The 27744-nt window shown below is 41.9% G+C and overlaps 1 protein-coding gene across 3 annotated transcripts in view; it reads right to left on the reverse strand.

Moving 5' to 3' along the window:
- Positions 1-27744, reverse strand: part of arhgap35a (Rho GTPase activating protein 35a) — a 200068-nt gene that overhangs the window by 79127 nt on the left and 93197 nt on the right. For all 3 annotated transcript variants that reach the window (XM_073029341.1, XM_073029342.1, XM_073029343.1), the window contains one exon: positions 11112-11256. In XM_073029341.1, coding sequence (XP_072885442.1) covers positions 11112-11256 — 145 coding nt within the window. The remainder of the gene's footprint in view (positions 1-11111; positions 11257-27744) is intronic.

Consider the following 27744-nt stretch of genomic DNA (forward strand, 5'->3'; position numbering starts at 1 on the left):
TCTTCAGTCAGGAAGAAATGTACGAGGAGGGCAGAACTGTATGATGCCGGTTTATGGAACAAGGGCGCCACTGTAGTGTAGTGGTTAGCTATGTAGCTCAGGGCATTAAGAGTTCCGAGTTCAATCTGATGTTGTCTGCAAGAAATTTGTAGATCGTTCCCATCACTACACAGATTTCCTCCAAGTGCTCTGGTTTCCCCCCGTAGTCCAAGATGTAGAAGGTTTGTTGGTCATTGTAAATTGTGCCGTGATTAGATTAGGGCTAAATAGATGAGTTGCTGGGCAGCAATGTTCCGTCTAAGGTGTGTGCGTGCGCACAACTTCTGGCTACGTGATGGACTTTAGGACCCGGGGAGCTAGGGAGTTCAGGAACCACCGCCTGTGGCTGCTACTGAGTCCTGAGCCAGGATAATGCCAGTGTAAATAGAAATTTGTGGAAAGCGATCTGAGAATTATTAATCCATTAACATCAATACGTTAACGGCATCTGTGAACGGAACAGAAATACTGCAGACTCAGCAGCAGCTGCAGACGGTGGTTCCCAAGCTCCCTGGCCCTAAAGTTCACCCTTCATGATGCAAACTCCTTGTGCGCTAGCAGCAAAAGATGCGTGCGCGGCAAGCACCTGAGAGGGAAGGCTGCTGGGCCTGCTCCATGCTGTATTTCTAAAGAATAAATTTCAGAATGAGAAGGCCAGAAGTGCTGGTGTGCATGCTCCATGTTCCTGCAGTAATTACATCAAGAAAGGATCAAATGACTGAGGAAATTCCCAAAGGGAAACAACTCCCAGTCTGGCTGATCTTCACATGTTGTAGGCAAGGCTGAGTAATTGACAAATTCCTCCAAAACATCTAAACCTTAGAAACTGTTCAGGAGCTCATCATCTGACTGAATACAAAAAAAAAATAATGGAAGTATTCCCTGTAAAATACTGCCAATTTTTCTAATAAACCCACAGACCGATTTCAGTCGCCCTGTCTGGATGTCATTGTTCAAAGACAGGAACCAGCTAGAAAGCTGGTGTCTGCACAACCATCCATTGCTGGCACAAAATCTGGCTCTCAAATACAAAGCCAGTGTGTATCACGAGCTGCTAACAGGAAGCAATTTTAATGCACCGAATCTAACCTACCAGCTGAGCAGTTGGATGCCTTGCGTGTTGTTTTTACAGTTCAGGAGATCTTGAATTAGCTGAAGGCTTTGTAGCCACGCCCAAGCTATTATATACAATATACTGTATATAAGCCAGTATTTGTATTCCCTTCTTTTGAACAACTTGAGGCATTTTAAGTCCACTTTTTAATCGTTATCAAAGGGCGTTAATCCAGCAAAATTTAGAACATCATCTGCCCAAAATTTTAATCCTTCCATCATAAAAATATTTGAATAGAGTGTTTAAATTTAGAGTCAGAGTCATAAAGTAGTTCAACACAGAAAAAAGCCCTTCAGCCCATCTAGTCCATGCCAAATCCTTTTAAACTGCCTACTCCCATCAACCTGCACCGGGGCCATAGCCTTACCACCCTACCCTCCATGTACCTCTCCAAACTTTGCTTAAATGCTGAACTTGAATGAAGCAACTCTCAAACTGCCAATCCCATCTGACAAATGTGTCCTTTAAGTTCCCAACGTGACCTTCTCATTGAATTCAGTGTTGATCCCTTCACTCCACAGCAAACAGCAAGGACATACCAGGCAACTTCGCAAATTGTGATGGTGCATGGCTCTGCTGCTACTGATGGATTATAGAGGCTCAGGTGTCCAATTCTGAAGTGAAAATTTAGGGCGGCACAGTAGCGCAGTGGTAAGCATAACACTTTACAGTCGAGCAACTCTAGTTCAACTCCCACCAGTGCCTGTAAGAAGTTTGTAGATTCTCCCCATATCTGCATAGGTTTCCCTTGGGTGCTCCAGTTTCCTCCCATACTCCAAAGATCAGTTGGTAGGTTAATTGGTCGTTGTAAATTGTCCCATGATTGGGCTAGGGTTAAATTGGGGACTGCTGGGCTCGAAGGCCCAGAGATGCCTATTCCGTGCTGTAGCTCAATAAATAAATAAAGATGGCAACTTTGTCCCATTAAAGGAGGATACAGTGGTGACTCTTACTAAAGCTGGCATGAATCTCTAACAGAGAGATTTAGTAAGCTTATTCCTGGTGTTGGTTCACTCACCAGGAATAGACGTACGAGTGAACCAACTCTAAAACTGCCAATCCTATCTAAGAAACGTGTCCTTAAAAATCTCCCAAGTCAATGGCGGTGAAGACAAATCACTCTTCGTGATAAATATCAAAAGACTCCATCCTGGTCACACTCAGCACTGTTCAAGGGGGAGCTGCACTCAGTCTGTAGGAAGCAGAAGGTGATTTCCTCCCCATGTTTGAGCTGATTTTGCAGATCCTCTTGAGGTCTAAAGCTGTCCAGAGTTATTCCTTCCCACTTGTACACTATTGTCAAACTCGATGTTCACACCTCTCCCCCCCAAAACAATATGCTTTAATATTAATGGCCATTGTGTCTTTGCTAGTGAATTTTGATACACATTTTAGTCGGTGTCCTACAGTGGAAAAGTCAGCATGAAGGAATCTGGCACATTATATGTAGCATTGTGATAACTACTATGCCAGGTTGTTGTTTGACAAATCTATGGGTAGTTCTCCTGATTTGTACACCAAGATGACTTATTTTCCTTTTCTGCATCCAAATTCACTATCAAAGTCAAATGCGCATTAATTAATAATCAACTATGAAGTTGGGGTCATATCCCTGTTGTAGGGTTTGGAGGCTTGCGTGCCTCAATGAACTGGAGAACTATGTTGTTTGGAGTCAGGACTTCTATGTTTTGACACTTGCTCGGGTCACCCATTCCAAGCAAGTCAAAGGGTAGCGGTCCACTGGTCCTCTAGGTTCGGGCTTCAGATCAGGGCTAACAACCCTGATTGGTAAAGCAAAACTGTTAAGGAAACAGCAATGTTTCTATTTCCGTGTGTGATGGTATTCCTGTTTCCACCCGGGATGAGCATTACTGAAAGTAGTGGAAACCGAGAGAAAGCTACTGAGATGATGAAGGAAGTCCTGAGTACCACCAAAATGGGTGGCCTTCAGTGATGCCCTTAGCACCAGCAGTATAAAGGGCAGTAACACATGAGGCTTTCATCGCTTAACAGGCCAATAATACCCCCGGATGAGAAAACAGTACGCTGGGAAACACCGCTTGGGAGGAATCTCAGACACAGCCAAATTTGTTATTACTAGTTCAATACGCTATAAAACCTAACATGACCTTCCAACACAACAAAAGCGATCTAATGCCACAGAAAAATAAACAACACTTCAGGAAGGTTCACTCCAATGGCTTTGCAGCATTCATCAGTATGGAAAGCTTAAAATAAATACTTGAAGTGAATCTCATAATTCAGTACCTAGAGGAAACAAAGTATTAAGTACAGAAGTTGGGATGTTCTGTTGAAGCTGTTTAAGATGTTGGTGAGGCCTAATTTGGAGTATCATGTCACCTGCCTACAGGAAAGATATGAATAAGATTGAAAGAGTGCAGAGAAAATGTACAAGCATGTTGCCAGGACACAAGGTCCTGAGTTTATAAGGAAAGGTTAAATAGGACAGGACCAGACTCCTGAATAAAAGGGGATATCTACACTAACTTGCCCCATCATTGAAACGTTCCTACAGCCAATGATCTCACTTTAAGGACTTTATATCTCGTTATCTTATGTTCTTGTTATTCGTTACTATTTATTTATATTTGCACAGTTTGTTGTCTTCTGCACTCTGGTTTCTCTTTCAGTGATCCCGTTATAGTTACTATTCTATAGATTTGCTGAGTATGCCCACAGGAAAATGAATCTCAGCATTGTATATGGTGACATATATGTATTATAGGCATCTGTTAGTCTCGAAAGATCATGGATTTGCACCTTGGAAGTTTTCCAGGGCGCAGGCCTGGGCAGGGTTGTATGGGAGACCGGCAGTTGCCCAAGCTGCAGGCCTTCCCCTCTCCATGCCACCGATGTTGTCCAAGGGAAGGGCAGGAATTTTACAAATTATGAGGGGTATAGATAGGGTAAGTGCAAGCAGGCTTTTTCTACCGAGGTTGAATAAGACAGGTAGTGCATTAAGGGTGAAAGGTAAAATGTTTAAGGTGAACATGAGGGTAACTTCTTCACTCAGATGGTGTGGGTATGGAATAAGCTACAAGTAGTAGTAGGGAATGCAGGTACGATTACAACATTTAAGAGAAATTGGGCTAGATACATGGATGGGGGGATATGGAGGACTATGGTCTAGGAGTAGTAAATAAAGTAATAGTTCAGCATGGACTAGATGGGCTGAAGGGCCTGTAGTGTTCATAACTATGAATCACAACAGTTAAAACAGTGTCACAGCTCACCCGAATTCCTGGGTGCCACCATCTCTGAAGATCTATCCTGGGCCCAACGTATTGATGCAGTGACAAAGAGGGTATGAGAGTGGCTAGGTTTCTTTAGGAGTTTGAGGAGATCTGGTACGTTACCAAAGACACACAAATTTCTGCAGATATATTGAGGAGAGCATTCTAACTGATTGCATCACTGTCCGGTAATTTGGGATGGGGGGGGGGGGGGAGTGAGGGGAAGAAAACAGTGTGCTACTGCACAGGATCGAAATAAGCTACAGAAAGTTGTGAACTCAGCTCCATCATGGGCACTAACCTCCCCAGCATCCAGGACATCTTCAAGGAGCGAGGCCTCAAAAATGCGGCATTCATCATTAAGCAGCCCCGTCACCCAGGACATGCTCTCTTCTCATTTTTACCATCAGGGAGGTAACAGGAGCCTGAAGGCACACATTCAATGATTCAGGATCAGCCTCTTCCCCTCTGCCATCAGATTTCTGAATGGACATTGAACCCATGAACACTACCTCAGTACTTTTTTTTTAAATGCACTATTTCTGAGTTTTATTTCTTAAAAAGTAAACAGAATGCTGAATAAAGTGAGTTACAAAGGAGGTACTCAGTCAATACAGTAGGCTCAGAAAATTTGGTGAAGAAGATCTGCTGAGACTTTCCTTCTCCAGGTTTAAACATTTATGCTATTTTAAAAAGTGATTAAGGTTGTCATGAATTTATAGTGTGGTGAATGTGGTCAAAGTACTTCAGATAACTTGAAGGCAGACTTGCACAAAATGTATATGCCTCAATATTGGTAAACTAATCATACAACTGCCGTGGTAGCCCTTCTACATTTTAGTTACAGCTATAGATACTATATAAACATTATGGAAGAGAAAAGCATGGATCTATAACTAATCTGAAAAATTTGCTACAAAGAATTCAAAAAGCATATTAAATAATAACGAAAGCACTGAATTCACTGCTAAATGCACGGGTGGCAAGGTGAAGATACATCTCTACCAAAGGAGGTGGAAGGTGCTCCTTCCCTCTGCTAGCCTGCAGGTCACCCTTGGGCAAGGTGTAGCACCTGCTTAGCCCCCGATCAGGAAGCCACGGGAGCAGGTGGTGGATGGCTGTATGAGCAGCCGGTGCATATCACAAGTCCTGGTTACGTGACCACTGACGCCAGGCAGATAGTATTGATGATGTATTGATCCGGAGTATTGATGATGGCTGTGGGTCACCCATCTTGTAAAGACACTGCCCAGAAGCCGGCAATGGCAAACCACTTGTGTAGAAAACTTTACCAGAACAATCATGGTCATGGAAAGACCATGTTCGCCCATGTCATACGACATTATGAATGAACAAACGAGCATTTATAATCTTGGATTTAACTTTTTTTTTACAAAAGCATTTCAAATCAACTGACCATAACCTCTGCACATTATGAAAATTCTGAAGAGTTAATCCCTCCACCAGTATAAAATTATTAAACTTACAATGGTAGAAAAACACTACTTTTTTCCATTGCTACTTCTCTAAAACGTGAAAACAAGACAGCATTCTCAGAAATGAATGGATGCTCTCCAAGAGGAATTTTAACTGAAGGAAAATATTCTCTTGCCAACGTCCCTGGTGGCTGGGTTGGCTGTATATAAAGGAGTTCTAACCTGGCTCGCAGTCTTACTTTCAATCTATGATCAATTTCAGTCCATTGTGGTTGGAATATCTCGGCTGGAGATTAAAAAAATAGACCAGAGTTCCAGTTGCTCAAATCCCCGGACATGGAGAAAGTGCAAGAATATTGCATTGAAATCGATGAACCATAATTGTACTGAATGGGAGAAAGGGCTAAATTAACTAATCCTCCTCTTAATTTTTCTATGCTCATACAAAGTAAAGGATTATTTGGTCTGTCTGGATCAGGTGTTCCCAGCCTGGGGTTCGTAGACCTCTTGCTTAATGGTATGACATGGCATAAAAAAGGTTGGGAACGCCTGATCTGGAACACGCCTTTTCTAAACAAAGGAATTCCAGAATTATTCCCCTTCTTTATTCTCTGTACCCCTGCCACTTATTCTCTCACATGCTCATCAATTCAAAGATGCAAAACAAAAGGCACAAAAACAGCTATATCTCATTAGGAGTTTGAGAAGACACTCGCAAAGAAACTTGTAAAGTGAACAGCATTCTAACTGGCTGCAGTTAGGATGGTAAGGGGAAAGGGCTACTGCACAAGATCGAAATAAGCTGCAGAGACTTGTAAAATTAGTCAGGTCCATCATGGGCATTGGATTCCATAGCATCCAGTATATCTTCAAGGAATGATGCCTCAGAGATGTGGCATCCATCATTAAGGACCCCCACCACCCAGGACATGCTACCAACAGAAAGTACAGGAGCCTGAAGACAAGCACTCAATGATTCAGGAACAGCTTCTTCCCCTCTCCCACCTGATTTTGGAATGGACATTGAATCCATGAACACCACCTTACTACTTGTTTAAAATTTCCAATTTTGCACTATATATTTAACTATTGAATAAATATGAACATATAAGGTGTTAAGTCTTTCATCAATTGACTTCCCAGCTCTTTCCTTCCCCCCTCCCCTGGTTTCACCAATCACCTATTATCTTGTATTTCTTCCTCTCCCTCCCCCACCTTCTTACTCGACTACTCATCTTTTTTCTCCAGTCCTGAAGGGACTCAACCTAAAACGTCAACTGTTTACTCTTTTCCATAGATGCTGCCTGACCTGCTGAGTTCCTCCAGCATTTTGAGTGAGTTGCATATACACTTACTGTAATTCACATTTTTTTGGTTATGCATTGCAATGTACCACTGCTGCAAAGACAAATTTCACAACATATACCAGTGCTATTAAACCCAATGTTGAATTCCCCTTTTGTCTCTAACCAGCTCCCAAGATAATTCATAGTTGCTAATTAATCTACCGGCATATATTTGGGATGTAGGAGGAAGCTGAGACAATTAGCAGAACTCAGTGTGGTCACATGGAGAATACACAAGCAGCACCCAATGTCAGGGTCAAACCCTGGATCCTGGAGATGTGTGGTTGTAGCACTATTTGGCAACTATGGATGGGATAGGATATGTACATAATGGACACCTCAACGACACTTTTAAAATGAGCCTTGGCCAAACAGCTGAAGAACAGTTGCAGGATTATAGCCCAAGCAAATCTACCTCTTCCTGAAAAGCAGAAGGAAGTAAACATCCAGAACCTAAGACATACCCAATAAATGTAATACCAGGGGCTACACATCCACATAGAGAAAAGTTTAAAGCTGTCCCGTGAAACAGTTAAACATACCGGCTGCAAACAGATCAGTCATATTTCAACACCTTCCAAAGCTGGTCAGGACATGTACAGACAGCAAGCAGGACACCTGAAAATAATCTGCAGTATGCAGCCATTTCTGTTATAATTATCTGAACTCCAGGAAAAGATAGCAGTAATAATCTCTCTCTTTCTTTGCCACTAATTCAGACAGGGGAAAAAAAACAATTTCTCAGAAAGAAACTAAAGTGAAGCAGACTAGTTCATAAACATAGTCCCGAAAGCCAACGCAACATGCCCAACAGTCAGTCGTTTCTGGAATGAATCCTTGTTATTTCCACTGCTTCCACTCATATTCCTTGTGTCAGCGTAAATTACAAACACTATTTTTGTGTCTATAATCATAAGTTTACACTTCTCAATGTTCCCCAAATGGTTTCCTACCATGAGTCCTCATTTGCACATAGGATAACGTCTAAATATTATTAACAGAATAATATGAAGATAAAACAAGGAGCAATTTTCTTTGTTTAACAAAAAAGGGCCATTACCTGCCAGAGAACAGCAGTTGTAATTTAAGCAGATAATCTCTTTTTTTTAGAAATGTTTACAGAATTTAGAGTTGCCTCCACCATGAGCCTCTGGAAGATCCTTAAACTACGTCTTACTCCATCAGTGTCAATGAGAAGACATGGCCACAATGATCACGAGAATAGGTTGGAGTTGGATTGGGCATGTGATGAGAAGAGAGGTCAACGCCATCATCAAGACAGCACTTCACTGGGTTTCTGAAGGGCGAGGAAGCATGGGAGACCAAAGACAACTTGGCAGAAACGAGGACAGAGAACCACACCTGGGCCACAATAGGAAAGACTGAGAAGGACAGACAGCGATGGAGGACCTTCATTGCTGCCCTAAACACGACAGGCAGTAACTGACCAACATTGAAATAAAGCACTCCATTGACACCATTATACTAGAATCTCATTGCAGAAGAAGAAACACTTGAAAAGTAAACATTTTCACAATTTCAACATCCTTTTCCTGTAACTGGCAGGTGTAATTTGAGAGTATATGATAGATTAACAGAAGGGCAAACACCTGGACACGTGCAGTAAACATACATATATCTATCCGGGCCAAAACCACACCGAGGATTGTTAGTATTCATCCTGAGAGTACACAAATACAAAACGTACGCTGAGGTATCCAAAGTATCTGAAATCCCATTTCTCATTGCCTGCCTCCCAAATGTGCTATACATCCAGCTCAAAACAAAAACACAAACGCATGCTTAACATCTGATCAAGCATATTTAAGGTATCATGGCAAAATGAGCAAGAACAGGTACTTGGCTACTGGTAATTTAGCAACATCTAACCATTTAACAATTACAGTATGGAAACAGGCCATCTCGGCCCTTCTAGTCCGTGCCAAATGCTTACTCTCACCTAGTCCCACTGGCCTGCACCCAGCCCATAACCCTCCATTCCTTTCCTGTCCATATACCTATCCAATTTTACTTTAACGACAATACCGAACCTGCCTCTACCACTTCTACTGGAAGCTCATTCCACACAGCTACCACTCTCTGAGTAAAGAAATTCCCCCTCGTGTTACCACTAAACTTTTTCCCCCTAACTCTCAACTCATGTCCTCTTGTTTGAATCTCCCCTACTCTCAATGGAAAAAGCCTATCCACGTCAATTCTATCTATCACCCTCATAATTTTAAATACCTCTATCAAGTCCCCCCTCAACTTTCTATGCTCCAAAGAATAAAGACCTAACTTGTTCAACCTTTCCCTGTAACTTAAGTGCTGAAAACCCAGATAACACTCTAGTAAATCTTCTCTGTACTCTCTCTATTTTGTTGACATCTTTCCTATAATATCGGTGACCAGAACTGTACACAATACTCCAAATTCGGCCTTACCAATGCCTTGTACAATTTTAACATTACATCCCAACTCCTATACTCAATGCTCTGATTTATAAAGGCCAGCATACCAAAAGCTTTCTTCTCCACCCTATCCACATGAGGTTCCAAATGAGATCTATTATGGATCTTCTAATTGCAAGCTTATTGCATCAATGTATATAAAAAAACTAGCATGCAGTCACTTTGCCCTCCCTATTCAAAGTACATTTATTATCAGATTATGTACACTCCTAATTGAGATTCATCTCCTTGCAGGCAAACACAAAACAAGGAAACGCAATAGAACGAATTAAGAAAAAAAAGACTAAACACCCAATCTGCAGGGGGAAAAAGCACAAACAGTGGAAGCAACAAAAGCCCACAAAGTTTATGAAAGTGAGCCTCTTACATACTGCTCTTCACAGAGGGCAGGGTGTAAGAGCTGAACAGAGGGATAATGTCATAAATTGCCAAGAGTTACAACTTCACTGTTTCTGCTTTTGTCATTTTCCAGGGTTCTATGCGCTTTCATTACTCTTATTGCCTCATTATCTTCAAATGAAAGCTAGTACCTAGCAGTCAATGTCCATGCAAATTTTGCTCCTGAGCCAGCAGTTTATGTCTAGAGATATTTATGCAACTCTAACCTTCCTTTAATTGGTCCCGTTGGAACAGATTCTCTATTTACTGGCTTTCTAGACCCCATACCTAAATTACCGACGGCCTCAGCATCCTGTTACATAGTAATGACACTGCTTAAGGAAAGGATGCAAGAATATTCACAGTGATGCTTCAAAGAGTATCTTTGCTTTAGTGAAGTCACTTCTCAGGGCGCAAGGCACACAGGGTAGCACGGTAGCATTGTGGTTAGCACAATGGTTGACAGTACCGGTGACCGGGGTTCATTTCCCATTGTTGCCTGTGAGGAGTTTGCACGCTCTCTCCGTGACCACATGGGTTTCCCTCAGGTGCTCCAGTTTCCTCCCACAGTCCAAAGATGCACTGATCAGTAGGTTAATTGGTCATTATAAATTGTTCTGTAATTAGGCTAGGGTTAAATTTGGGGGCTGCTGGCTGGAAGGGCTTACTGCGGGCCATATCACAATAAAATAAAACCCCCCAAAAATATTATATCACTGCCAAAATAATGTAGCTAATACTGCAAACATTCGTGAAGATGTGAATAGTTTTTTTATTTGAACCATCTTGGCACATTCCATTCAGAACAAATCAGATTCAACATCAAGAACGAAATTACTTATCACAATTTTCTAGATGCTTTTAACCAAGATAATGCAGGCCTTGCATAGTTCTTCAAAATAAGGCATTTCCCGTATAATGTTGCTCCACACGTGTGAAAATTAAATTTAAAAACTTGTTTACGGGTCAGGAAAAATGTCTATTTCTGCCATGCACTATCAACTCCTGTGCAACACTCACGCTTACATCGTTCCTCAAGTCAACAAGATATGCTATCAAAAATGTAATCTTACCTGTAGAATCAATAAAATCTATGCATTTTTCAATGAAGACAGGAATAGGTTTCTCCACTGTCACCACAGATGTCAAAGGCACTCCAAAGTAATTGCTTTCCCAAGTACTCTTAGAAATGGAAGGTCTTTGTTTGGTCTTCGGTTTCTGCAGATGAAAGAACATGCAGCTCATTTAATTACACACATTTTCCAGAGCACACCTGCGACAATAGAATCTCAATGCTTGTTAATTTTTTTCCACAAGCTAAATTTCAGGAACAAAATGAATGTTACACATGCCCACACATTTTAAATTTATTACATCAGAAAAGTGAAGTACATTTGAAAATAAGTGCGATTGGATTAAAGCACGCAGTTTTGTATTAATCTTATTGAAAAGATTCAAAGTGCAGGCAACCAAGCATTTCCAAAGTGACTCAGAAACAAGTCCTGTGGTTACAATGCTCGTAATACACATTTCAGATACATCCAAACTCAATCCCAACTACAGAGTTTATTATCTCAACCCCATGGGTGACACAGCAACGGAGTGCCAGTGGCCACTGCTCGATTCTTACTGCTGTCTGCAAGGAGATTGTACATCTCTCCATGATGGTGTGGGTTTCCTCCCACAGTTCAAAGATGCAAGTGGTGGACAAGCAATCTTATGACTGGAAGCATAGCAACACTTGCAAGCCCCAACGCATCCTTGGACTGCGTTGGTCACTGACACAAGCAATACATTTCACTATGTTTTGAAGTTTAAATAAACTTGACAAATAAAGCTAATCGTAGCCTAATCTCAACTTTCCTATCCCATTCTCCATTGTCTCCTTTGAGAAATAGAAATTAATCTTTTAAATCACAAAGAATGCAACAAAATTCATTAACTAGATCTTAATACTAGATTTGTGCACCACACCATTTATAAAAAGCTCAGACACTGGTCAAACACGAGGAAATCTGCAGATGCTGGAAATTCAAACAACACACACAAAATGCTGGCGGAACACAGCAGGCCAGGCAGCATCTAAAAGAAGAAGCACTGTCGATGTTTCGGGCCGAGACCCTTTATTAGGACTAACTGAAAGGAGAGATAAGAGATTTGAAAGTAGTGGGGGGAGGGGGAAATGCAAAATGATAGGAAAAGACCGGAGGGGGTGGGATGAAGCTAAGAGCTGGAAAGGTGATTACCGGAGGGGGTGGGATGAAGCTAAGAGACACTGATCAAACATCATGATGCAATAACTATATATTTACACAATGCATGATTTTCTTCGCTCTACCTCTATGAGGGCTACAACCTTGTCGTGGTTTGGAGACTTGCATGCCTTGATGACTTGGACAGCTATGCAAGCTGGAGTCAGGGCTTTACGCTTTGACTCTTGGTTGGGTCACCCATGCCGAACAGGTCAAAAGGTAGAGGCCAGACTGAGAGTGGCCCACCGGTCCTCCAGGTTCAGGGGTTCAGCTCAGGGCTAACAACCCTGACTGGTCAAACAAAGCAATTGAGAATCCTTCCACATCTGAGTGTGACGGTATTCCCGAGTCTCCACCCAGGACTTGCGTGACTGACAGGAGTGAAAACCAAGAGGAAGCTACTGACACGATGAAGGAAGCCCTGAACACCGCCAGAGATGAGGACCTTCATGGCTGTCCTAAACGGTAGCCATAAATTTCATGACATATGCCAGTGATATTAAACCTGATTCTGGTCCTGACAACTACCCATTACAGACACAAATACTAGTCAACAACTCTGCATTTTCACACCTTACTTAAAATAGTGACAGAATGAAAGTATAAACACAAGAAATGCTGCAGATGCTGGAAAAAGCTCATCAGGTCTGGGAACATCAATGGAAAGGAATAAAGAGTTGATGTTTTAATCCTGATGCAGGTACACAGCCCAAAGCATCGACTCTTTATTCCTTTCCATAGTTGCTGCCTGACCTGCTGAGTTCCTCCAGCATTTTGAGCAAGAATGAAAGTGTGTTTCTCTTATGTACACAAAGGTTTTGCTCAACTGCTTTTCAACTCAGCAAGACGCCCTTGGTGTATCAAATATTGACCCAGGGTTTGTGCTCAGCAGCAAATCAACGGTATTTATCACTAAACCTCTAAAGAAAGCTGCCCACAAAGAACCAGCAACCTCATGACATCAGCCAGGGTCAGGAATCAATTCAGATGGACCTCTGGCATGTCATCATTTGCTGGGCAGCGAGGTATAATAAAAAATTTCCATTGACAACACTAATTGGGGTGGCCCAGTAGCGTAGTGGCCAAGTACGCACTTTACAGTACCGGTTACCCAGGTTCAATTGCAGCCGCTGTCTGTAAGGAGTTTGTACATTCTCCTTGTGACCGCCTGGGTTTCCTCTGGGTCCAAAGACGCACTGGTGGAGGGTTAATTGGTCATTGTAAACTGTACCGTGATTGGGCTCAGATTAAATAGAGAGATTGCTGGGTGGTGTGGTTAGAAAGCTGGAAGGGCCTATTCCATGCTGTATTTCAATAAATAAATAACTAAATTAAATATTAAACATTTTAAATATTTCAGGAAGAGGATAAATGTTGGTGTATAAACCTCTGGCGGGACATTGATAGGATGCAAAACTGGGCTGAGAAGTGGCAGATGGAGTTCATCCAGATAAGTGTGAGGTGGTTCATTTTGGTAGGTCAAATATGATGGCAGAATATAGTATGAATGGTAAGACATACAAAGCTGCTGCGCATGTTGTCTCTGGTTAAGGCAGCATACAGCGCATTGGTCTTCATCAACCGTGGGACTGAGCTTAGGAGCTGAGAGGTAATGTTACAGCTATATAGGACTGTGCTCAGTTTTGGATGTTGCCTGGATTGGGGAGCATGCCTTATGAGAATAGGTTGAGTGAACTCAGCCTCTTTTCTTTGGAATGACTGAGGATGAGAGGTGACCTGATAGAGGTGTAGAAGATGATGAGAGGCATTGATCATGTGGATAGTCAGAGGCTTTTTCCCAGGGCTGGAATGGCTAGCATGAGAGGGCACAGTTTTAAGGTGCTTGGAAGTAGGTACAGAGGAGATGTCAGGGGTAAGTTGTTTTGTTTTTTTACGCAGAGAGTGGTGAGTGCGTGGAATGGGCTGCCAGAGATGGTGGTGGAGGCGGATACCATAGGGTCTTTTAAGAGGCTCCTGGATAGGTACATGGAGCTTAGAAAAATAGAGGGCTATGGGTAACCTGAGGTAATTTCTAAAGTAAGTACATGTTCGGCACAGCATTGTGGGCCAAAGGGCCTGTATTGTGCTGTAGGTTTTCTATGTTTCTATATTTTTCGAAATTCATTTAAGGACACTGACATCAAGTAAATACTATAATTTTAAAATCTAAATGTATTAATTAGAACAAAATTAAATCAATTCCTCAGTGAAGTCATAGAGTTGCAGAATAAGACAGCAACCAGCTACAGTAACACTCGAAATAAAAGCCTTTACAGTATACACAAATATAAATTTAATCCAAAGTGACTCCTCTCAAAGTACATATGTCACCATATAGTACCCCCGAGATCAATTTTCTTGCAGGCATTCTCAGTAGATTCAAAGAAACATAATAGAGTCAATGAAAAAAATACACACAAAAATGCCACTGTACACAAGACAATAAACTGCAAATACAGAGTAACACTCTAATAATGAACAAGTAATAAATCATATTGAGAACATGTTGTAGAGCCTTGGACATGAGCTGCCTTCATTGCACGATGATTAGGAATTCTTCATGGAAAATAAGATATCAGGAAAAGAATTTCGGCCATTTGGCCCATCTACTTTTCTCTGCTATTTCATCATTGCTGATCCATCTTCCCTGCCAGCCTCAATCTCCTACCTTCACCCTGTATTCCTTTATGTCCCGACTAATCAAACATCAATCAACTCCTATCTTAAATATACTCAGTGATTTTGTCTCCACAGCCGCCTGTGGCAACGAATTCCAGATTCACCAATTTGACTAAAGAAATTCTTTCTCATCCTCTTTCTAAATAGATGTCTCTCTATTCTGAGGCTGTATCCTCTGATCCTAAGATTTCCCCACCGCGGAAACATCCTCTCCACACCCACTCTATCCAAGCCTTTCAACATTTGATAGGTTTCAATGAGACTGTCCCCCCATTCTTCTGAATTCCAGTGAGTACAGGGCGGGGGGAGTGGGGGGGGCCGCAAGAGATAACCAAGCAGAGGAAACCCACAGTGGTCAGGTCTGTGATACTGAATCTGGTTTCGTGACTCAGAGGGGAAGGCAGGGGACTAAAGAAGAGCCGTACTGTGGTGATAAAGGATTCATTAGTTCAGGGAACAAAAAGGAGGCTTAGTGGATGAGAATAAGATTCCTGGATGGTCCGTTGCCTCCCAGGCTCTAGGGTCTGGGGATATCTCAGATAGAGTCCTCAGCATCCTTAAGTCACTTAAGTCAGAGAGTGAGCAGCCAGAGGTCATGGTCCATGGGTACCAATGACACAGGTAGGAAGAGTGACGAGGTTGTGCAAAGTGAGTTCAGGGTGTTGGGTGCTGTTTAAAAGATGGCCTCCATGGTTGTAATCTAAGGAATGCTACACATGCCACCTGCTAGTAAGGCCAGAAATAGTAAGATCATACAATTTAACACATAGCTAAGGATTCATGTAGGAGAGAGGGCAAAATATTTTTGGATAATTGGGCTCTTTTCCAGTGAAGGTGAGACCTGTACAGTGGAAGAGACAGCTTGCACTTGAACTGGAGGGGGAACTAATACTCTAACAGGGAAGTTTGTTAGTGCTGCATGGGTGGGGGGGTTAAACTGGGCTTGCAGGGGGTGGGAGCTAGTGCCAGAACAGATGGTGGAGAGGTTCTGGAGGCAGATGTTGTTAAGACCTCAGTCAAAAATCAGGAATCCAAAGGTTGAGCATGATGATACTAGTGTTCTGAGCTGCATGTATTTCAATGCAATAGTGCTGTTGGAAAGGCAGATGAGCTCAGGGCATGAATTAACACATGGAATTATGATGTTGTAGCCATTAGTGAGACTTGATTGCAGGAGTGGCAAGACTGGCAGTATTCTGGGGTTCCATTATTTTAGACATGACAGGGCAGGAGGGATTAAAGGTTGGCATAACTAGGCAGGGACAATATCACGGCAGTGCTCAGTCGGGCACACTGCAGAAGTTGCCTAGTGAAGCTTTACGGTGGAGCTGGGGAATAAGGAAGGCATGGATGATCACGTTAATGGGACTATGCTATAGACCACTCAACAGTCCACAGGATTTAGACGAACAAATTTGTAGAGAGATTGCAGGCTGTTGCAAGAAAGATCAGGTTGTTATAGTAAGTGATTTTAGCTTTTGATGTGTTGACTGGGACTCACATACTATAAAAGGACTGGATGGATAGAGTTTGTCAAACGTTTCCTTTTTCAGTACATACACTAGAAGTCCCAACGAGAGGGTGTGTGATATTGATCTGCTATTAGGGAATGAGACAGGGTGGGTAGGTGACAGAAGCTGGTATAGGGGAGCACTTTACACCTAATGATCATAATGCCTTTAGTTTCACTGTAAACATGGAAAAAGACAGGTCAGGTCTGCAGGTTGGGATTCTAAATTGGAAAAGGGCCAATTTTGATGGTATCAGAAATGATCTGGCAAGTGTGGATTGGAACAGGTGTACATGGTCGGTGGGAGGAGTTTCAAAAATTAAATTGAGTGCAAAGCTTGTATGTACCTGTCAGAATTAAAGGTGAAAATAACAGGTGCAGGGAACCCTTGGCTTGCAAGGGAAATTGAGGCCCTGGTTAAGGAAAAAAAGGTGTATAGCAGGTACAGGCAAGTAGGAACAAATGAGGTGCTTATGGAGTATAAGAAATGCAAGAGAACACTTAAGAAATAAATCAAGAGGGCTAAAGGAAGGCATGAAGTTGCCCAGCAGTCAAGGTGAAGGAGAATGCTTAGTGATTCTACAGATATATTAAGAGCAAAAGAACTGCAAAGGACATAATTGGCTCTTTGGAAAATCAGAATGGTAATCTATGACCGGACCCAAAAGAGACGGCAAAACCTTAAATGGATTTTTTCACTTCTGTATTTACTTGGGAAATGGACACAGAGTCCATAGAAGCGAGGCAAAGCAGCATCGAGGTCGTGGACCCTGTACAGATTACAGAAGTGGTGTTTGCTGTCTTCAGGGAAATTAGGGTGGATAAATCCCCTTGGACTTGGTGTTCCCTCTGACTTCGAGGGAAGCAAGTGCAGGGGCCAGAGCAGAAATATCTAAATCAGCCTTAGTGACAGGTGAGGCCTCAGATAATTGGAGGATAGTTAGTGTTGTTCTGCTATTTAAGAAAGGCTCTAAAACTAAACCAGGAAACTACAGGCTGGTGAGTGTAATGTCAGTAGTGGGAAAGTTATTGCAAGATATTCTAAGGGACTGGATATGAGTATTTGGATATAAAGGGACTTCTCAAGGTGGAATGGAGTAATGATTGCTAAATGGTGAATCCTTTGCTTGCATCTTTGGAAACAGCTCTATTTCCATCTTTAATATCTTTATTTTTCCCTTTCAGGGTTCTTTTGAAGATCTGACCTGGAGTTACACACTGATTTTGGTTCTTTGCAGGAATGGGACCTGTTCTCGGGGTTTCATAACTGGCCGTTGTTCAGCACGCCAAGGGCTCGGCCTAAGAGTCCAACTCGGATCTGGAAGCCTAGGATCTTGAGGCTCTGGAGACGGGTGGATTGAGAATTGGTGTCACGGCAGGATACTCGTGTGTTGCCCGAGATCTTTGAGACCGTCAGGCACATAGATTGGAAAAAGTGACGCAATGGGCTTTTAACATCGTAAACCAGCAAGTTGTTTGTTATGTCTCCCTGCTTGCTGGGATACCGGAGACACCTCCTTCTCCCTTGAGGGGTGAAATGCAAAGTCTTTGGGATAACTGCAGGTTTGTCTTTGCTAATGCTTTGCTTACGCTTGAGAGCTCGGTGGCGGGTGCCAATGCTTTTTTTTTTGCTGGTGCGGGGGGTGGGATTGTTGCTTGCTATCACTTATGCACAGGATGGGAGCTTGGGAGAGGGGACTTTGGGGTTTTAACACTTAACTGTTGTTCATTCTTTGGGGCATTCCTCTGTTTTCGTGGATGTTTGCAATGATAAAGCATTTCAGGATGTATATTGTATACATTTCTCTGACATTAAATTGAACCTTTGAACCTGTGATTAGGGATAGCCAGCATAGCTTTGTGTGAGATAGGTCGTGTCTAATCTTAAAGAGTTTTTTTCAAGGAAGTTACCAGGAAAGTTGGTAAAAGCCTGTGGATGTTGTCTACAAGGCATTTGACAAGGTCCCTCATGGAAGGTTGGTCAGGAAGGGTTAGTTGCTTAGCATTCCAGATAAGTTAGTAAACTGGATGAGATATTGGCTTTGTGGGAGAAGCCAGAGAGTGGTAGGAGATGGTTACCTCTCTAACTGGAGGCCTGTGACTAGCAGAGTGCTGCAGAGATCAGTGCTGGGTCCATTGTTGTTTGTCATCTATATCAATGATTTGGATAAAAATGTGGTTAACTGGATTGGCAAATTTGCAGATGACACCAAGATTAGAGGTGTACTGGACATCAGAGGTTGCAGCGGGATCTGGACCAGCTGAAAAAATGGACTGAGAAATGGCAGATGAAAATTAATGCACACCAGTGCAAGGTGTTGTACTTCGATACAACCAATCAGGGTAGGTCTTACAGTGAACGATAGGGTACAGAGGTGGTTGGTAGGGACTACAACTAGAGGTCATGGGTTATGGGTGAAAAGTGAAATATTTAAGTGAAACGTGGGGGAAAATATCTTCACTCAGAGGATGCTTGGATCGGTACATGGATGGAAGGGGTATGGTGGGCTATGGTCCAGGTGCAGGTCGACGGCACTAGGCAGCTTAAATGGTTCGGTGTGGACTAGATGGGCCAAAAGGCCTTTCTACACTATTTTTCTATGATTCTATGCTTCAAATTATGTAATACCCAAAAGACGATGATTCACAAACTTGACAAAAGGGCAAGAGGACATTTTGATGGGATACTGCTATGCAATACTGGAAAGATCTATGGTGATGGTTACTATTAACCACAGCAAGCTCTCACCCCTGATAAATATATAAATGGTTGAACTCTGCCTCAGCACCACATGGAACTGAAATTATAGTGTTGCAAGAAAACATTTGTGAACTCTTTTCTGCATTACTCATAAAATGTGGCTTTTTCTTGCAACTGTATTTCACCTCCCCAATACACCAGGGCTTCTTTTCATTATACTCAGTTCCTACCCTCCATTTCTTCATACTAATTTGTCTAAGTAGGAAATAAGTGTAAAACAGACTAATGCATTTAAAAACCCTTCACATACTTTTGAAGAGTTTAATGTGAACCAGTAGTGGAGGTATCAGCAAAGAAAAAGCTGTTGCTTCACGCTATCATGAACCTGCTCAAAACAAAAACTGGTTTTGGTTATTACAGTCACATGTCCTGAGATACAGTAATGTGGTTGCACTGGAATTTAGAAGGATGAGAGGGGATCTGATTGAAACATATTATTAAGGGATTGGACACACTAGAGGCAGGAAACATGTTCCTGATGTTGGGGGAGTCCAGAACCAGAGGCCACAGTTTTAAGAATAAGGGGTAGGCCATTTAGAATGGAGTTGAGGAAAAACTTTTTCACCCAGAGAGTTGTGGATCTGTGGAATGCTCTGCCTCGGAAGGCAGTGGAGGCCAATTCTCTGGATGCTTTCAAGAAAGAGTTAGACAGAGCTCTTAAAGATAGCGGAGTCAAGGGATATGAGTAGAAGGCAGGAATGGGGTACTGATTGTGGATGATCACATTGAATGGCGGTGCTGGCTCGAGGGGCCAAATGGCCTACTACTGCACCTATTGTCTATTGCCTTCCAGCGAAATCGCACCATATGCAAATACTCTGAGGTAATAAAAAGATAAACACAATACAGCATGTCCTTCAATTTAAAATCACAACTTTAGATAGAAGAAAATCTGTCAGCTTTTTATTGAACTTGCCAAAAAGATGACTAAGGCAACCACCTCTCAGCAATGTCACAATTTCTACGGAATTCAACCTACCCAGCAAAAACACTGCTTGCAACATTTTAATTTAAATGATCCATGATCTACAGCTGTGCTCAAACTACGCTCTTCGGAACTCGACCTACGCTTTGGCATCTCCAGCAGTAGTTTGGAAGTCGTGTGCCTTCAAGGTACGGCCTTGTGGACAACCCTTGCCAATATCACCAATTGAAGTGTTGTGGAAATTGAAACATCGAGTCAGTGGGTGTGGCTGTCAGAGGCCTCTGTAGTCTCCCACTCAAAGGTGAAAGTTTGCTGCCAATTCGCAAGTCAGTGGGGGGGGGGGGGGGGGGAAGAAGAGACTCAAAATAAGGAACATTGCAGATTGCAACACAAACAGTGAGCTGTTAGCCTCCCCTCTTGCTGTGGCAGCAATGATATCTCTCCCATCCTCATTATTGAGAGAGAGAGCCTGTGGAGATGTCAAAATGTTGGGATAGACAGTAGTTTTTGATGGATCCCAGATCATGGTCTCTAGGAGCTTGGTGGGTGGTGTGGGGTGGGCTTATCCACTTTGCTAGAGCTGATGGGGGAAGGAGGATGCTTTTCTGCTTGTGTGTGGGAGGGGGAGGGGAGCTATGGGGGTTCTGACATTTTTCAGTCATTCATTCTTTGGGTGTTTTTTCCCCATTTCATGGATGTCTGTGAAGAGTAAGGATTTCAGGTTGTACACCATATACAGCTGAGACCCTTCTTTAGGACTGGAAAGGAAGGGGGAAGACATCAGAAAAGGTGGGGGTGAGGGGGAGGAGGACAGCTTGAAGCCTTTTGGGAATCTGATAGGAGAGGAGAGTGGACCGTAGGAGGGAGGGACTCCAGAAGGGAGATGATAGATAGGTGAGGAATTGTGGGGGGGGGGGGGGGGGGGGAGGGAGAGAAAGAGGATTTTTTTTAAAGCGGGAGAATCAATATTCATTCCAGCAGTAATTCCAGAGCCTACGGCACAAATTTGAAGTGGAGATTCAGATGAAACTGTACAAGTACAAGAGAACTGACAGGAAATGGGGAAGAATTATAATGAAGGAAGTGACACAGAACACTCAGCATAAAAACAAAGTATTATTATTTACTATAAATTATTTATTAATTAATTATTATGCTGCCCCGCATTGTTTTGTGCACTTTATGTAGTCCTGTGTAGATCTGTAGTTTAGGGTAGCCTTGAGTTGTCTCACATAGTCGTGTAGTTTTGTGTTGTTTCATGTAGCACAGGGGTGTCAAACTCATTTTAGGTCACGGGCTGGATTGAGCAAAATGCAGCTTCATGCGGGCCGGATCAGTCGGACGCGTGCGAACACAGCTTTTGTTGCCTCCATTTTTTCAGCCTGCTCTCATGTGTCTCAGTCTCTGCTGTAACTACAAAGTGTTTCACTTTACAAATTCCGTTTCTTATGAAGAAGACTGCCGAATAAACACTAAAAACCCTGAAAACCTGGTACCTGAATAAACTCAGCATTAGCCATATCATACGCCATAGTCGCTTCGATTACTGGGGCCAGCTTTAATAGTAATTAGATATTATCTCACGGGCCAAAGATAATTCCACCGTGGGCCAGCGGGCCTTGAGTTTGACATATATGAACATTGGTCCTGGAGGAACGTTGTTTTGTTTTGACTGTGTACTGTATGAGCAGCTTATGGTCGAAATGACGATAAAAATCAACTTGACTTGAAGTACAGGATGCAGCAGGATTGTGGATGGGTTACAAATTGAGAAATTGTTGAATTAAAATGTTGAGCAGGGTGGGAGAGTATTTGACAGGCTTTAGATAGAAATAGGTCAAATGCTCCTGAGGTAATGCTCTGAAAATCAGAAAAGGTGTGCCCTCTTTTGATGCCATGGGAAAATGAGAAGTGAATGCGATCAAGCCTTCCAAACCAGTAAATTCAATTGTATGCTCTAACCCAGGGGTTCCCAACCTGGGGTCCATGGACACCTTGTTTAATGACATTGTTTCATGGCATAAAAAAGGTTCTCTATTTACTAACTTTATTAATTTAGCATTCCCTCATTAAATCATTGACGTGCTACTGATATTACTCATGGTATTTTATGCATATTTCAAATGAATTTCAGAATTTTGTAACACTAGTATGGTATTTACTAATTCATTTGGCAATATGTAGAATTTGCAAGATTGCCAAGGAAGCCAAAAACTGTAGTGCAAAATATCTGACTAAAGCAGATCACAAATTTATTAATCTTATTTTTATTTTATTCAGATACAGCGCGGACAGGCACTTACGGCCCTTTGAACCATGCCACCATCAATCCTCCAATTTATCCTAACTTACTTAATTTATAATGATCAATTAACCTTGCAACTAGTTCGTCTTTGGGCTGAGAGGGGAAAACCCACACAATCACAGGGAGAACATAGAAACTACTTCCAGGCAGAAGTGGGAAATAAACCTGGATCGCCTGTACCGTAAAGCATTGCGCTAACCCTATGCCCAAACCCATTAAACTTACGTAGTGAATGACAGGTCACTGAGGAGAGTGGTAGAATAAAGGGATCTGGGAATACAGGTCCATAATCACAGGCAGATAGGGTTGTAAAGAACGTTTTTAGTACGTTGGCCTTCATAAATCAATATACTGAGTACAGGAGATGGGATGTTATGTTGAAGTTGTATGAGCCATTGGTGAGACCTAATTTGAAGTATTGTGTGCAGTTTGAGTCACCTACCTACAGGAAAGATGTGAACAAGGTTGAATGAGTACAGAGAAAATTTACAAGATGTTGCTGGGTTGGGGGAACCCGAGTTATAAGGAAAGTTCAGAATGTATTCCTTAGAATGTAGAAGACAGAGGAGATTTGGTAGAAGTATCTGAAATTATGTGGGCTGTAGATAGGGTAAATGCAAACAGGGTTTTTCCACTGAGGTTGGATGGGACTACAACCAGAGGCCGTGGGTTAAGAGTGAAAGAAGAAAAGTTTAAAGGGAACATGAGAGGAAACCTCTTCACTCAGAGGGCTGAGAGTGTGTGGAATGAGCTGCCAACACAAGGAGTGTATGAGAGGTTGATTTCAACATTTAAAAGAAGATGGATAGGTACATGGATAATAAGGGTATGGAGGGCTATGGTCCTGAAGCAGGTCAGTGGGAGTAGTCAGGTTAAATGCCTTCGGCATAGATGAGATGGGCCAAAGCACCAGTTTCAGTGCTGTACTTTTCTATGACTATGCTTCCCAAAAGCCCTTAGCCACTGCAACAACTGTTGAGATACTGAGTGCTTATTTTTGCCACTGGACTAAAACTTGTCAAACATGTTTTATTTTCTTAAATACATACTTTAAAAATTAAAAAAATAATGTTATTAAGCAGGTAAAACAGCAATCGAATAAGAACATACTCAAATGAACAGGAGATGGGATGGGACAAGGTGAAGTGTACGTGCAGCATAATGAACTGTCACTGTTTGGCAAGGAGAAAAAATAGGCGGAAATTTGAGGGAAAGAATGGAATTGGCTCTATTTTGGACATTAGATAGATACGAGACATTGGTGAGCAGAGGAGCGGGATTCAGGTGTTATGCTAACACTAAATCATAAGGTCATTCATCACCCTGCTCCATTACATATATCCAAAATGAGCAGCATTTTTGTGAAGTTATTTATTAAGCTTACCATAATAAGTTTGATGCCAACAAGTGATTTATTGGTGTTCGTAAAATGGGAATAAATTAAATGTTTCTCTACAGATTTACTGCAATATATGTTGCCTTCTCGGACCATGCATGCAACACAAAATTTCTTAAGTGCATTTCCATGAAAAAAACTCTCAAGAGCATGATTGAATATTGACCTGCAAAGAATAATACTAAGACCATCTTTGGAAAAGAGAATTCTTTTCCTCCATTTTTTTGACAGCTCAATCAATAGCAACCAAATCCTTGCCTTGTTATAGAACAGGGGTTCCCAGCCTTTTTTTTTAAATCCCAGGGAGCCTTGCCATTAACCAAGGGGTCTGTAGACCCCAGGTTGGGAAGCTCTTGCTACTCACTGCTGTCACGCTCCTGTTCCTCAATTATTATGGAGCCTCCAATAGTCCACCCTGCACAAGCAGATTGTATTATTTAACTCTCTGTGGCAAATATATTTAAGCTCATCTCAACATTCATAGTCCTTTTAATAGATACTGACATAGCATTACCAGACCAGTTGCAATAGACAGCTGGCACACTTTGGCCAAGTTGACATGAGCAAGTTTATCTTGTTTTTACTATTACAAAGGCAAACATTTCTGCTCCTGCCCTTTGCTAAATTTAAGTGTTCCTGAGCAATTTGACACAATAAATATCTCCACAGTACAAAGCATTAAAAGTGAACAATGATTTGTTTTATGATATATCTAGTGTCAGTGACTGGCATTCCAAATTAAGATGTACGTTTAAAAAAAAGTTTGCGATAAATTGCAAAGTTGGCTGAATTGCCACTTTATTTTTAAACCGTCACTTTCCATGAAGTGTAGATGTTTGCTATTATGTCTGGTATTGGGGGGGGGGGGGGGTACTGCATAAAATTGAAGCAAAATTGCAGAAACTTGCAAAATTAGTCAGCTCTATCTTCTGTAGTATTCAAGACATCTTCAAGGAGCGGTGCCTTAGGAAGGCAGAATCCATCATCAAGGACCCCCATCACATAGGACAAGCTCTCTTCACATTGTTATCATCAGGAAGGAGGTAGGCATACACTCAGTGATTCAGAAACAGCTTCCATGCGATTTCTAAATGGACATTGAACCCTTGAACACTAACTCAATACTTTAAAAAAAATTTGCATTAATTCATTTAACTATTTAATAGACATATATACTTACTGTGATTCAGCTTTTTCCCCTATATATTAATCATCTATTTCACTGCACTGTAGTCATAAAGTTAACAAATTTCACCAAAAACCAAGGAACTGTCCTGCTGAAGAGTCTTAGTCAACTGTACACTTTTCCATAGATGCTGTCTGGCCTGCTGAGTTCCTTCAGCAACATGTGTGCATTCTAAGAAACTAATAGGGAAACTAGAGATCCATGAGCCAGTCCTCATTGGAGGATCAGAGGTGGAGAGGGTCAGCAACTTTAAATTCCTGGATGTTACTATTTCAGAGGACCCGGCACGCAAGTGCAGGTGTTAGTGCAATTGCGAAGTACGCACGACAGCATCTCTGCTTCCCAAGATATCTGCAGAGATTCTGCATGACATCTGAAACTTAGTCAAACTTCTAAAGGTGTGTAGCGGACGGTGTGTATCGACTGACTGAAAAAAATCGATCTAGTTCTGGAAACACTAATGCCTTTGAATGGAAAATCCTACGAAAGGTAGTGAATTCGGCTCAGTACATCACAGGTAAAGCCTTCCCAACTATTCAGCATATCTAAATGAAATGTTGTTGTAGGAAAGTAGCATCCAGAGATCCCAACCACCCAGACCATGTTCTTTTCTCACTGCTGCCATCAGGTAGAAGATACAAGTACATCAGGACTCGCACCACCAGGTTCAAAAACAGTTACTATCCTTCAAGCATCAGGCTCTTGAACAAAAGGGAATAACTACACTCATTCTATTTCTGGTGTTCCCACAACCGATGGTCTCACTTCAAGGACTCTATCTTGTTATTTCATGTTCTTTCATACTTGCTATTTATTTATATTTGCAGTTTGTTGTTCATTGATCCCATTTACAGTTATTGTTCTATAGATTTGCTAAGTATGCCCGCAGGAAAAAGAATCTCAGGGTTGTTTCTGGTGACATATATGTACTCTTGATAATAAAATTTACTTTTGAACTTTGAACTTTAAGAAACTTTTTTAACAGAGCAAAGAAATACAACAGAATTTTACAAACCATTATAACATGAACAGACCAATCCCGGTAAACACCAAGGTGCAAGGACAAACTTTTGCCTGGGCAAACAACAATAAATCTGAGAACATGAGTTGTTAAGAGTCCTTGAAAGTGAGACTGTAGATGGTAGAATCTTGTTCAGGGTAGTGGTGAATGAAGTTATCCATACCAATTCAGGAGCTTGATGGTTGTAGGGGCAATGATTTGAACTTCCTGAACTTGGTGGTGTGGCACCCCAAGCCCATTGGTAACAGTGAGAAAGCCTGGATGGCAGAGGTCTTTGATGATGGATGCTTCTCTGTTGTTGTAATGCTCTATGTACTATATACCCAGTGGTGGGAAGGACTCTGCCTGTGATACACTCTGTAAATACACACCATTCTGCAGGTCTTTTTTCCCCCATTTGTTCCATATCAGACCATGATGCAACCTATTAGATTACTCTCCACCGTGCATCTATAGATGGCTGTCAAAGCTTTCGGTGACATGCCAAATCTGCACAAACTTCAAAGAAAGTAGAGACACTGTCATGCCTTCTAAGAACTGGTCCCAGAACAGATCCTGTGATTTGTTAATGCCAAGGAATTTAAAGCTACTGACACAGTCCACCTCAGTCTCCCCAAGGAAGACTTGCTCATGAGCCTCCAGTTTCTTCTTCCTATAGTCAATATTTGACTTAAGTTATGAATTATAAAAAATATAGACCATTTCAAAAAACGGCGCATGATAGGGAAATTTCATGGTGATTTTCATGATCACCAGCCCAAAATCCACAAGATACAACTAAAAGTATATGGGAAGCAAAAGCTTTGTGTCTAGCAAAACCAGCTCTGGATTTGCTGATGTTGAGTGAGAGGTCGTTCTTGTGACACCTCTCAGACTTCCAATCTTTCTGGGGACAAAATTCTGTTGGGTCTTAAAAGAGCACGGGAGAAAGACCTGATTGTGACTTTTGAGACAAAAGAGTGGAACAAGATCTGCAAAAATGTCAAAATAACGTCAAGAGCCCTGAGGGTGCACCTTATTCAGTTTAAGATCCTACAACGTTTCTATTGGGCTCCAGCAAGGTTACATAGATTAGGGTTGGAAAATACCCCTGAACGCTGGCACTGTGAGGCGGATAAAGGGGACTTAGTACATGCACTCTGGTCCTGTCCCAGAATTCAAGAATTTTAGATTATGATACACAAGTATATTGGTGAAGTTTCAGATATTCAACTCCCTTTCTGCCCCAGACTTTTTGTCTTGGGAGACACACTTGGGTTACTTGGGGATAAACACTCTCAAAATTGGATCCAGACAAGTATAATGGTAGGAAGACAAATTATACCTAGAGGTTGGAGGAACTTGGGGGGGACCGTCGTTTCAGGAGCGGGTCACAGAAATAGCCAAAGTGGCAGCTTTTGAACGCATAACTTACAAACAGTTTGATAGATTGGACATCCAAGCACAAAAATGGGGCAAATATTTAGATTTCCTGGGGGGCAAATTGTGGTGAATATAGTGGTGAAGTATATTGCTGAATGGTAGTCTTTTCTGTTATTAGAGGTCTAATAGACACTTGGTAATTACATTAATATATATTTCTGCCACGTTTGGTTTTATTTTATGGATAATTTTATGCTTTGTAAGCTATAGTTTACATAATTTTGACACTGACTCAAGGGTTCGGGGAAA

This window comes from Hemitrygon akajei, chromosome 25, assembly GCF_048418815.1.
Source record: "Hemitrygon akajei chromosome 25, sHemAka1.3, whole genome shotgun sequence".
NCBI lineage: Eukaryota > Metazoa > Chordata > Chondrichthyes > Myliobatiformes > Dasyatidae > Hemitrygon > Hemitrygon akajei.